The sequence below is a fragment of the Candida jiufengensis genome (assembly GCF_024610255.1).
Source record: "Candida jiufengensis strain CBS 10846 chromosome Unknown scaffold1, whole genome shotgun sequence".
NCBI lineage: Eukaryota > Fungi > Ascomycota > Pichiomycetes > Serinales > Debaryomycetaceae > Lodderomyces > Lodderomyces jiufengensis.
In genome coordinates, this window is record NW_026261562.1 from 711,382 (window position 1) to 724,346 (window position 12,965).

The 12,965-nt window shown below is 24.0% G+C and overlaps 2 protein-coding genes across 2 annotated transcripts; both read right to left on the bottom strand. All coding sequences in view use genetic code 12, as the record gives it.

Annotated features, from left to right (window-relative positions):
* Positions 1-592: 592 nt before the first annotated feature.
* KGF54_004087 (uncharacterized protein) lies at positions 593-3,169 on the bottom strand (the record flags this gene model as incomplete). Its single annotated transcript, XM_051764747.1, has 1 exon — positions 593-3,169. One exon carries the CDS (start codon positions 3,167-3,169, stop codon positions 593-595), a length of 2,577 nt encoding a protein of 858 aa, XP_051618129.1.
* A 3,733-nt stretch (positions 3,170-6,902) lies between these two features.
* On the bottom strand, positions 6,903-9,038 carry KGF54_004088 (uncharacterized protein; the record flags this gene model as incomplete). Its single annotated transcript, XM_051764748.1, has 1 exon — positions 6,903-9,038. One exon carries the CDS (start codon positions 9,036-9,038, stop codon positions 6,903-6,905), a length of 2,136 nt encoding a protein of 711 aa, XP_051618130.1.
* Between the last annotated feature and the right edge of the window lie 3,927 nt (positions 9,039-12,965).

A 12,965-nucleotide genomic window follows, 5' to 3' on the forward strand; every position in this document is an offset into this window, starting at 1 on the left:
TATCTTTACTAACTATTATGTTTAATTTACAATTAAATAAAATTGCATAATCACTTGTTATTGATCTATTAATTTAAACTTTTATTTAAAATTATTGTTTTGACAGTTTATTAAAAACATCAAGACAAAAAGAAAAAAGAAAATCGTAAATCTTTAAATTTCGTTCTTTAATACACACTGAACTAATTTATTTGGATCTTTACATTAACTCCTAATTCCAAGTAACTTAGTAAACGTTTAAATTAATGTGTGCAATTGATGTTTGCTATTCTGAAAATATATCAAAACTTTTAAGTTAAAAACCTATTGTTTTAATTTTATTCTTTATTCTATGAAAAGTTAATGTAAAGTTAAATTATTTATTATGTATCTTTACTTCGCAACCGTAAAATATAAAAATATTTGGTTTTACATTCCGAAATATATTATGCATAATTTTACATGTACAATAAAAACTTACTATGTAGAGGTTTCAAGAAACTTTTTAAATCGTTCTTACTATAAGTAGAGCAGAGAGGAAGTATCAATCAATCTACAAGATAAAGTTTATATTCTTTCATATAAATATTTATTATACGTATGTTGTTATCCCTTACTCTCTTAATTTCCTAACTAATTTTAAATTACATTTATCAACTTTTTTTAAAATCTCAATTAATTTTTGTTCATTGTTATTATTACTACCATCATCATCAGAATCTTGTAAAAAATGCTTACTTGTATCATCATCCAACAAAAATAAATCATAATGATTAATTAATTTAAAATCTTTATAAATTTTAAAACTTAATATTTCTTTTAAATTTGATAATGTTTGAAGTTTTGATTTATCAATTTTTAATTTTATTATATCATTTGAATTATTCTTTAAATGGATTTTTAATTTTAAATGATTTGATTTATTTTCGGAACTAGAAGTAGTATCTCTTTGTGATTTTGAATTGTATGTAGGTGATTTAATTGATTGTTCAAATTTTGATTGAGACAATGGTGGAGTTACATTAGTGAAAAAATTCGATTTTGGAGTTTTGGGAATAATTGGTGAGGTATTTGTTGATGTTGATATTGTTTGAAATGAGTTTGGGAAAGAGTTATGAGATTTTGTAGTTGTTGTTGAAGGTAATGTATTGTTGTTGTTTTGATCAAGTAAGGGGGTAGTTGGTGTTGAGATTGATCTTATTTTATTTGTTGAAATTGTTGAATTTGGAATTGTTGTACTAACTTCTTCTGGTTGTTGTTCTTCTTTTTCCAATTTTTCTTGACTTACCTCTTCAATTTTTTCATTTTCTTCAACATTTTTGACTTTATAATCATAATCTTGTAATATTTGAGTTTTAAGTGGTGATAATGATTTTTCTATTACCAGTTTATTTTGATTAAAACTTGAATCAATTGAAGAAGCTTTAGTTTCCATTGATATATTATTTGAACTCATTGTTGAACTTGAAGTTGAATCTGTTCTTTTAGAACTCCTATTTATATTACTAGTTGTTGTTCTATGAATTTCTTTTTCAATTTCGTTCAATTGTGGATCTTCATTTAAATTTGATTGAATTTGTAAATCTGATATTTGATTTATGAGAGTTTTGAATTGTTCTTCGTTTGGTTGGTCGGAGTTTCGTTCTTCTTGTGATTCCTCTTGTGGTTCTTTTTCTTGTTCTTCTTGAATGTTTTGACTAAAATCAAATTGATCTTCTTCTTCTAATATTGAAGTATCTTCATACCCATCAATTAATGAAGTATAACTCATTAAAGTGTTTGAACTTATTGATTCTGGGAATTTGAGGTGTGATTGTTGTTGCTGTGAATTTTTAGTTGGTGAGAGGGTGTAGTTTGTATTTGGTATTTCCTCTTTATCCTCAAATGTCAATTGATCTGGTATTTTAAATACTCTTGAGCTAGATACTGAAGATGATCGTGATCTCGATCTTGGTGATGCTCTAGATTGTTTTGTTGGTGAAGATAATGAAGTTCTTGATTTCAATGATTTTGGTGACTCTTGAGTACTAGTAGTAGTAGGTTGTATTGGACTATTAAATGGATTGGTTTTAACAGGTACACTTGAAGTTGAAAATGATCTTTGTTGTATAAATGATGGTTGTGGTAAAGATGATGATAAATTTGAATCTGAATTTTGTAATGATTCTGTATTAAAATAAAAATTTGAGGTTGTGGTTGGTGATGATGTTAAGAATGATGATTCATTACTATAATTATTGAAATTAATCTTATCTATTAGTATTGAATTTGAAGATAATTTTGAAATTAAATATGAAGAATTTTCATCATCATTAAATATTTCTATATATTTCCCAGTTTTGTATATTAATTGATTTAATTGATATCGTATTGTATTGTGATTAAGATTTTGTATAATATATTCAAAATAATAATGTAAATTTATACATAAGATTTTAAATTGTTTAATAATATTGGAATTTAATTTTGAAAAATTTGAAACAATTTCAGGAAATTTTAAATTTAAATCATTTAAATGTTTCAAGCTATTATTAAATGTTTCTAATTCTGAAAAATCTCGATTTATATAAATTATTTTAGTATCATATTGAAATTTTATACAAAACCATATTTTTTTAGTATTTAAATCTTGATAAATTTCATCAATTAAACAATCTATAGGTAAATCAAACAGTTTAGTGGGTGATGATTCTGATTCAAGATTATTAATTTCTTGTTGTGGTAGTGGTTGTAATTTATATTGATGTAACCAATCTAAAGTTATTGGATTAATTAAATCATTTATTCCAATTTCCATATATGAAGCAGGAACTAAACCTTTTTTAGAATTGTTTTCAATTTCACAAACTAATAACCAACCATTACCAATTTTTTTAATTAATTTATAAAATTTTTTAGGTAATATACTTAATTCATCATTTGTAGTAGCCTGAAATGAGTATTTGGCTATTAAAATTATATGATTTTCATTATTGTATGATCTTGGTTTTTGTTGTTGTTCTTGTTGATGATGATGATTAGGATGAAGATGATTAAAAAATTGATTATGATTATGATTATTTTGATTTTGTTGATTTTGTAAAATATATAAATCTTTTTTATCAATTGGACCTGATATTATTAAATTTTTAACATTTTTTAAATTTTTATTCAGTTTAAATAGTTTTGATCTTGATAAACTTGATGACATTATATTTGGAATTTGAACAAAGTTTTGGGGTTGAAAATTGGTTTCAAAAGAATTGAAAAATAATAATTGAAAAAAATTAGGTGGTTGTGAAAAACTGTATATGATTAAACTGTTGGATTATAAGTATCTTGATGACTAGTGATAAACTTGGGATTGGATGGTAGATTTTGAAACTAGAATTTTTGTTATAAAACAAACAAAATAATGATATCAAATTTAGGGTATAGGAAATAGCAAATGATTGATTGATTTAATGATCGATTGACTGTTTTATTGATTAATTGCAAGATTGACAAAATGATTGATTTTGTTTAATTACAAATTTTGATATTAATAATATAGATCAACTTTAAAATGAAATGGTTTGTAAATATTTTGTTCAATCATTTACATAAATAAATGAATATGAAAATTTGCAGTAGTAATATTGTATTATATAAATATGAAAATAAACTGATTGTTAAAAAATTGTATTACATTTAATTTTGTGTAAATTTTACTTTTACATTATGTAACACAAAATAAAATAAAACATAAACAACAGAATTGCATATATTACACAAAACACAAAATATTTTAAATAATCTAAAATTTAACTGCAATTTTAAAATAACATTTAAAACAATTGTTTATTATCTATCTAAAAGATATTAATTAGCAATGAACAATAAGTTAACTTATCAGATTAACAATAATGCAGTAATCTAAATACATTTTAAATGCGTTTTTTATTATGTAAAATGATTAACGAAAATTTCATCATCTAATTAATTTCTATATCAATTTTTTATGCTGATCATTAAATGTTAAATATAAACCAATAAGGTGAATTTTTACATTAAAAATATAAAGATAGCTTGATGTTAAATATGAGAATATTATTTTATTATAATTTTGGGGTAAATTAAAATCAATTATTATAATTGTCTTATAATTTTTAATTTTAGTAATTATATATCATTAGTTGAAAAATATTTAAAATTAATATTATATTTTAATTATTAGATATTGAATATTTTGATCAACTAATCGGCATTCGAAGCTTATTACAGAAATAAGCTTTTATATTGATCAACAAATCTTATAAATTTAATATTTATACTATTGTCTGATCAATGTTCTTCGTCTTACAAGCTTTTAATATTTGTTTACTTTTTTTTCAAAGATTATCGTGCAATTTGTTTATTCAATTTTTTTTTCTTTGAGATCTTAGATTTTCTTATTAAATAATATAGATATGTTTTTCAGTTTTTTTCAGATATTTATTTAAATCTTTTACATTAACTTACATTTGAAGATCTTAAATTTTTTCTATATCGTCTTATAATTTTTGAAATTATTCATATGTATATATATATATATATATATATATATATAATAATGGAAAGGGGCCTGATTTTTCATGTTTCATCGATTAATGGTATTTATATAATTTCCTACTTCACTTCACTTTACACTTTACTTGATGATTTTTGTTATTTGTCAAATTTATCTTATCGTAACTTATTTTATTATTTTTTTTTTACCTTCTGTATTTACAGTTTTTTTTGGTTGATTTTGATTCACAAACACAAATGTGCTTATTAAAAAAACTGGAGATAGGAGATTGTTTAATTTTTTACTAAACAGTAATTTTTGGTTCATGTTTACGTTTTGTTCTCCTTACATTGAGTAAACCATCTCCTTTCTTTTAGGTCGACAAAAGTTACAAAATCTGACAATAAATTATTTTTTACTTCATTTCCGTTTACAAACTATAAATCTGTATTTGATTAATATGTAGTCTTGACGAAGAGATTACGAGATTTAGAAATTATATTATGGTTATGACAGGAATAATTTCCAAAATAATGTACCGAAATTAAACAATAAACAATTTTAAATTATTGGAAATTGATGTCTTTTATATTCTTCATAGTATACTTTCAAATTTTGAAATTTGAAATCTTATAAAAAGTTAATTAACTCACTAATTCTATATTTATTAATCTACAATTAAATCTAATTGAAGTAAGATCTAAAAAACGTTAATTCAAATGCATTAATAAATTTATTTAAATTTAAACTTTTTTATTGTTTTTGAAAAAATTTCAACACAAATTATTGATTATAATTTATTCCGCGTGGTAAAATATATTTCCGGATTGTTTATTAACAATTAATACATTAAAATAAGTCATCACATTCTATTGTTAATACCTATAATTAATTTCATTTCCTTTAATTGTTGATTGATTTAGGTATCAACAAAATGTTTAAAAAAAAGGTGAAAAAAGTAAACGTATAAAATATAGGATATAACTTCAAATACAAATAAATAACATAACCTTAATTATCAGCCAATACGTACATAATTTAATCGTAAACAAACCATTTTAAGTTCAACTATTTGTATGTCAAAATCTTCAATTTCATAACCATAAACCAGACCATTTTCTTAAAGAAAACTAAAAAGTACCTAAAAGTAAAAATTCAAACCGATTTTAGTGTACTTTTTTTTTGGTCTCAAAATTTGACACTTTTTAGTAGGTTATGAGAAATTTACTTAAATTTAAACGATTATAATCTGCACATGTGGGTTTCATTTTGAATTTATTCAAATAAGTACTTAAAATCGTATGGTTTGGTGGTTTTGATATTACGGAGTTTTATTCAATTTGTTTTGTAAATTTGTTGGTTGTAGAAATTTTGACTATACTTTGATTGTCTTGGTTTAGATTAAATAGATTATCATAAGATCTTGTTTAAATTTATGTTTAAGTTTACAAACGTTTATGTCTTGCTAAGAATGTTTTGTGTTGTTTACTTTTTTGAATTTGACGTTTTTTGTAGAGATTTGTCTTTTAGTTTTATTATTGTTTTGTTCAAAAAATTTGAATATACTAACAAATTAAAACGCAAATTCTTAATAATAAAGTAATAATAAATAATAAGATGTGATATCGGTTATATTAATATTGTTTATATCCGGTTATGGTTTTGATCAATACCATATAGTATTGTTTTGAATTCATTAGACGAACTTTACAATATTTTTGGTTTGAACGTTTTTTGGTTCAACCACCAAATAATAAACAGTTATTGTTCAGCAAAAATTAAGTCTTGTGACTGTAATTGCAAAAGAACGACTGGAATCTACGAACGTTTTTGTAAATGAAATTATTTCCTCAGTATTGATGTAAAATATTATTTCCAAATTTTGCTGTTGAATTCATGCAAAAAGTTTGAAAAATAGTGTTGCAAAAAGATATATTCACTTAAAAATTCACTCAATGTAGAATTTTGTACAGATTTGAGTGATGAATCAACAAATTCTTTTGATAATATAATGTATACAACAATGACTTTCTACTAATGCTCTTCAACAATGACCAATACATCACGTAGCTTAATGGTAAAAAAGTATCTCGAGAGAAAATATCAAAAATTTAAACTTACAGACGTTAATTATTATAAATATACACAATAAATTAAATAATTATAAAACTGAATTTCAAAATTTAAATAATAATACTAAAAACAAATTGAATCAAAATAACAGTAGAATCATAAGACCAAGTGCATCAAGCACTTACTAACCCAACTTTACATAATATCTAATAATACAAAAACTTGAACAAAATACCAAATTCTTTCTTTTTTAGCGTCACAACTACCTTCAGTAATCATTAACAAATAACTTCTTATCAAAAATCAAAAAATCTCTCTACTCTAAACTCTCAAAAATTTATCTTTAACCAATTTTCAAATTAACTTCATTATTAAATCTTAAAAATTCATCAAAATTAAATTTACAATGATCTAAATTTTCAAAATTTTTAAAATTTGGTAAATTAATAAATAAACTTTGATTATCTCCAATATTTAATTTTTTAAAAATAATTGATTTAAAGTTTTTAATTGATAAAATTTGATATTTCGGGATACTTATATATAACATTTCATTCTTTAAGTTTAACACTTTACATCTTAATATTTGATGGTTTTGTAATGGATGCTTTTTTGTGGTAGTTGGTGATTGTTGTTGTTGTAATTGTTGTGGAGATTGGCTTGGGTTTGGGTATCCTGATATTGGGAATATCTTTGTGTTAATACTTAATGGTGACATTTTTATATTTTGTTGTTGATTTTGTTGTTGATTATAATAATAATTTGGTGGAAATTGTGAAATTTGAGGTGAATTTATCATTTGATTTCTTGGTGAAAAACCTGGCTTTGTTGTTGGTGTTTTTGGAGCATGTGGGAAATTTACATAATTTGGGGAGTATTGTTGTTGATGATTGTGGAAATGATGAGGTGGTGGTTGATGAGATGATGAACTCTTAGTTGGAGTTACTTGTTGTTGATGTTGTTGATGTGGGGAATTTCCTGTAAATTGATTAGAATGTGGTATTGGAGGAGTTGAAAATGATGATGGAAGTTTATGATTTTGAGGTAATGGTGGATAATTTTGAGGTTGTTTAGGATGAAAATGTTGAGATTTTTTCCTTATTATTGTAGGAGAATTTGAATTAGTATTTGAATCCATTGATGTATTTGGAGTACCCACGTCTTGGTCTTTAACTAAAGTTATAGATGAATTTGATATATTAAAAGAATTATTTGGAGTTGATGAAGTTGGTGATATCAGTTTTGATTTACTTTTTGATTGAGTTCTCTTTATTGAAGTTTGTCTAAAAGCTGATGATGCTTGTTGATAATTATTGTATATATTTTTTGATTTAGTTCTTGATGGTAAATCTTCTTTCTCTTCTTCTTCTTCTTCATCATTTTCATCGTCGTCCTCCAAGTCTTCTTCTTGATTTTCTTGCTCTTTTTCCTTTTGTAATTTCTCAAATTCTTCTTTTTCTTTGAATTTCTTCTCATTAAATTCTTTTACTACATCAATTGAACCTGGTAATATTTTTTGATTAATTTCATCATTTTCCAATTGTTCAACTTCCAAAAAACCTGGTAATTCATTATATTCCAAATCAAGCCAATCATTCAATTCATTTGAAGTTTGAAAATATTTATTTAAGATTAATTTATTAATATAAATATTTAAATCATTACATCTTTTGAGTAATAAATTGATATCATCTTCTAGTATATTATTTTCATTTACATCCTTTTTTGATCTTGTTGGTAAAGGTTCTGGTAATTTTGGTAATTTTAAATCTATTTCATCTTCTTCTTTATCTTCATTTGGTATTTTACTAATTAAATCCAACAAGTTTATATGTAAATTATAAAAATCCTGATAATATCTACATAAATAAATTTTTGTTTTATTTGATAATTCAACATCTAATCTATACCAATATCTTTGATTATACAATGCAAAATTCAGTATTGATACAAGAATAGGATATGGTTTATTATTTATAGTTTGAAATTTTGATTCAATTTTATTAAATTGTAAATTTAAAAATTTATGATCTTTTATAATATTTGATGAAGCATTATTAATTGAATGTAACCAAGTTAAAGTTATTGGATTTATTGGATCATTAACTGCTATATCGACATATAATGCAGGTATTAAACCTGGTGGTTGTAATTTATCAATAAATTTTACTAATAACCATCCATTACTAGGTACGTCTAATAATTTTAGAATATCTCCCTTTTTTATACTTAATTCATTTGATGTTTCTGAATTAAATGAAAATTTTGTAATTAATATAATATTTGATTTTAATTTATTTATAAAGTTATCTTCTTCAGTTTTTGGATTAGATATAGTAAGTGATCTTAAAGGTAATGAAATTGAATTTAATTTTGTTGTAGATTTTGGTGATGATATTATTGAAGATGAAGCACCTTGGTTGGTTTTAATTGTAGTGCTAGACAACGAAGGTGGTTGTATAGCCGTTGAAATACTCATTTACTTATACTTATCCTTTGTATTGTGATCTCCTTTATTCCTTTTGTTGTTTCAATTCAAATATATTAATTAAAATAATGAAGTAGATAAATTAAAGATTTTGTAACAAATTGATGTTTTTCAAATTAAATAAAATAAAATATTATTAAACACTAAAAGTAGAAATGAAATGATAGAAAATAGTTTTGAAAAGTGATATGGTAAATGAAAAAAGTAGATTAAAAAAATTCAAACTTATTAAGAAAAAATAGATGTTGTTTATTTTTGTTTTATTCCTATCTTTTTATTTGTGATATAATGTATATAAAATAATGTTGTATTGTTTATTGTTGATAATTTATTAAATTAAATTAGATAAATGAAAGGCTAAAATTAAATTAAAAGAAGACTCAAAGTAATACTAAACAGTAGTAATGAAAATCAACATATATTTATATATAATTATTATACACAATAACTAATATTCTAGAAATAAATAATACGTCGTATTTTAGTGTTAAATTCTTAAAATTATTCCCTTTATTTGAGATTTACGAATTTATTTGATACTAAAAAGTTATACTCAACTTTCAATATTTTGAATACAATTAATTCAAAAATATAAGGCTCATAGAATTTTTATTATAATTCTTATTAGTGGCTTTTAAAATAACACTTTTCTTGAGCTTTATAGGTGATTTATAAAGTAGATAATTACCATTTTAAATGAAAGACTATTTATCATAATTGAAAAAAATAAAATTGAAATAATAATTTGTTATCTTTAGTTTGTTTCAAATTTGATATTTTAAATTGATGAAACGCGTCTCTTATTTTTCTTTTTATGGAAGTTTTTATTACTAAAATAGAAATAATAGTTTATTATATTTTGTGTAATTATATTCAGAATAAAAAATTGTATATCGCGTTTTTTGTTAACTCTATAATGATATTAACTAAAAATAAAGGAATAACTTCAAAAGATTGTGTAATTATTTATCAGCCTTATAATGTAAAGAATCAGCCTTATGATGAGATGAACATTTATGTTTCTTTGAGTTCAACTGATTAATCAACTTCACTGTTGTAATATAAATCTTTAATTGATTGTGGTTTCATGAAAGAATTTGCAAATTTCATGTTCATGTAGATAATTTATTGATTGGTAGGATTAACGATAATCAACCAAGAAAAAATTAGAAAAAAATATGTATAATATATAAAAATTTAATAAAAAATAAATTTTAACAATTCCAAAGAAATGTATCCATCAAGCGAACCAAATAATTTCATAAATATTTGAAAAAATTGGATTATTTAAAGATGGACACTTGAATTATTAATTTCCTTCCAGCCATTTTTGCTCAACCAAATAGAAGCAATTTAATTATCAGTCTCGCTGGTACTCCGGAAGTGTAATAATATGTATAAAGAAAAGAAAAAGAGAAAAAAAGAGGTATTGGCTTGAATGGTAAATTGTTTTGAAATTTTTTCATTCACTGTACTTCGATGAGAAAATACTGACATTTTTCACACGACCATTTGATTTACTACCAAATTAGAGTGTTTGGTAGCATCGTTATTCGTAAGAAACTACAAGATCAGATTATATGCTAGGAATTGGATCAAAACTAATATACAGACAAATTTTAATTACATTACCTCTGAAAATCAAAATATTACCTCTCATTGAAAATTAAATCACCTCTCAAAATAAATAATTTGCCTTGAGAAATATTTAAATTACCTAACAACAAAGATTAATTCACCTTGCGACCAGCTTTAAATTATTTCAGAATGTATGGGATTTACATAGTTAAGAAGGTAAAATAATAAATTTTTATTGGTAATTTAAAATTGGTTGTAAGGTAAATTAAATTTATCATCAGGTAATTTTTTGTTTAGAAAGGGTTATTTTATTTTGAAGAGTAGGTAATTTATTATTTTTCAGAGGTAAATTAATTAAAATTTATCTGTACTAGTATTAGAGTGACCTGCTCTACTTTAGAACACCTACCTAAAAAAGCACACCTTCATTTTTGTGTACTTTAATTGCATTTTGTATGAGAGTTTAAGCTATACCATACAAATTGGAACAGCCTATAACTATGTTGTGATGCTGCACGAACCACCGTAGCAGACCCCATCCATTTCAACACTCTCTGAATACGCTGTAAATTTTTGGTTATGGGTAAGACCTCAAAATTGAGTCACTTATGGTCAAATCCAAAATCCCTAAAAAAAGTTGGGACATTTTCAGTACTTGAGCACACCTGACCAAACGTGATTTAATTTGAAGCTTCAATCTTAAACCTGGCAGTTAGGGATACTATTTTTTTATCTTTTCATGAAGTTTGGTAGTGAAAGACCAATTATGATGTGCTTAGAATCGGATTCAAAAAAAAATCACTTTTTTGAAAGAAAATTATTTATCCCTCCAACCCAACCAAAACAGCTACGATCAAACTCAAAATTTGATATTATATCTGAATTTAAGTACTAAAACTGCCAGACTACTCAAAATAAAACTTGGAAATTTTGATTTAAGTTGAAATATTGAAGTTTCAAATCTTTGTGCATCAAATTTAGCGCAATCTTTTTAACGTTTGTTAACTTTCGTCTTTAGGTACTCAATTTTGAAGCTACATTGCTCAAAATTTGAATGAGGTTTTCTTGCTCTAAAAACAATCTAATATTGGTTATCTGAGGTCAATTGAACTAGTGGTTGTGTCTTTACCTCTAGCTTAAGATCAAACTTTTCCAAAATGAAGTTGCCAAAAAAAAATACTCTATACATCCGTAACGCAGTATACAACATGTGTACTCTTGCTACACAAAAGTACATCTGTGCGTAAAATTTTTTAAAAAATCAAGGTGTTCTTTTTTAGGTAGGTGTTCTAAAGTAGAGCAGTTCACTCTAGTATATGACTTTATTACTATTGTGGACTCAGTATTTATATCAATTAATCCAGCACATGAGGTGGAGGTATTTTGCTTTATCAATGAAAAACTGAGAAAAAATTGAACAATAGTCATCAGCGGATAATGTATTCCGATATCCTCCAATTTCATCACTTGAGAGAATTACTTGTACCTGAACAAAGAATTTGTACCACGTCAGAAAATTCTTCTCATTGCATAAGCTCGGATAAACTCAATTTTTAATGAGACTTATAAATATTATAGCCTAATTGTAAAGAAGAAATTACAAAGGAAGGAGAAAATTTAGTAGATTCTTTATTATTTAATACTTTTATTGTGTTTTCTTTATTTTAATCTTCATCGAAAACTATGGTTCCTGATTGACCTTCCTAATTAGAACTTTTCAAATTTTGCAATGATTTTCAATTTGTTTCATCAAATAATGTTTGTTACAAAACTCGGTGATAAGGTAGTAGATTTAATTATTACAGAATTTATTGTCACCAGGCTTGCATTGTGCGAGCATTTACTTTGTATAACTATGCTTCATGCATCATTGATAAGGTGTATTGCACCCTTAACCTAGTATAAGCAATGAACAAAAAAAACTTCGTAAAGCATTTAAAACTTGAAATTTGTAGCAACAAAAAACCGTTAAATTGTTTTTTAGGGTTTCATTTACGAGAAATCTTATGTGGCAATTTTTAGTCAAAATCTACAATTTTTATTAAAATCTCAAATTCCGTTTTAAGTCTATTATTGCTAGTCTAAACTTTCGATTTAAAGAAAACCATGTTTTAAAGAAACAAGCAATAACATACACTTTGACTTTTAAATTGTAAAACTTTTGAAATCATTTCTCACTCTCTCATCGTTTTATCAATATAATATTCTCTTTAAAATAGTTACTTTTAGATTTTCTACTTTTTAAAAAATACTGACTAAACTCAGATTAAAAAACTTGGAACTAAGTTTTTACAATTAAGAGCTATGTAAATCTTGAAACTAATAATAGTTGACTTTTTT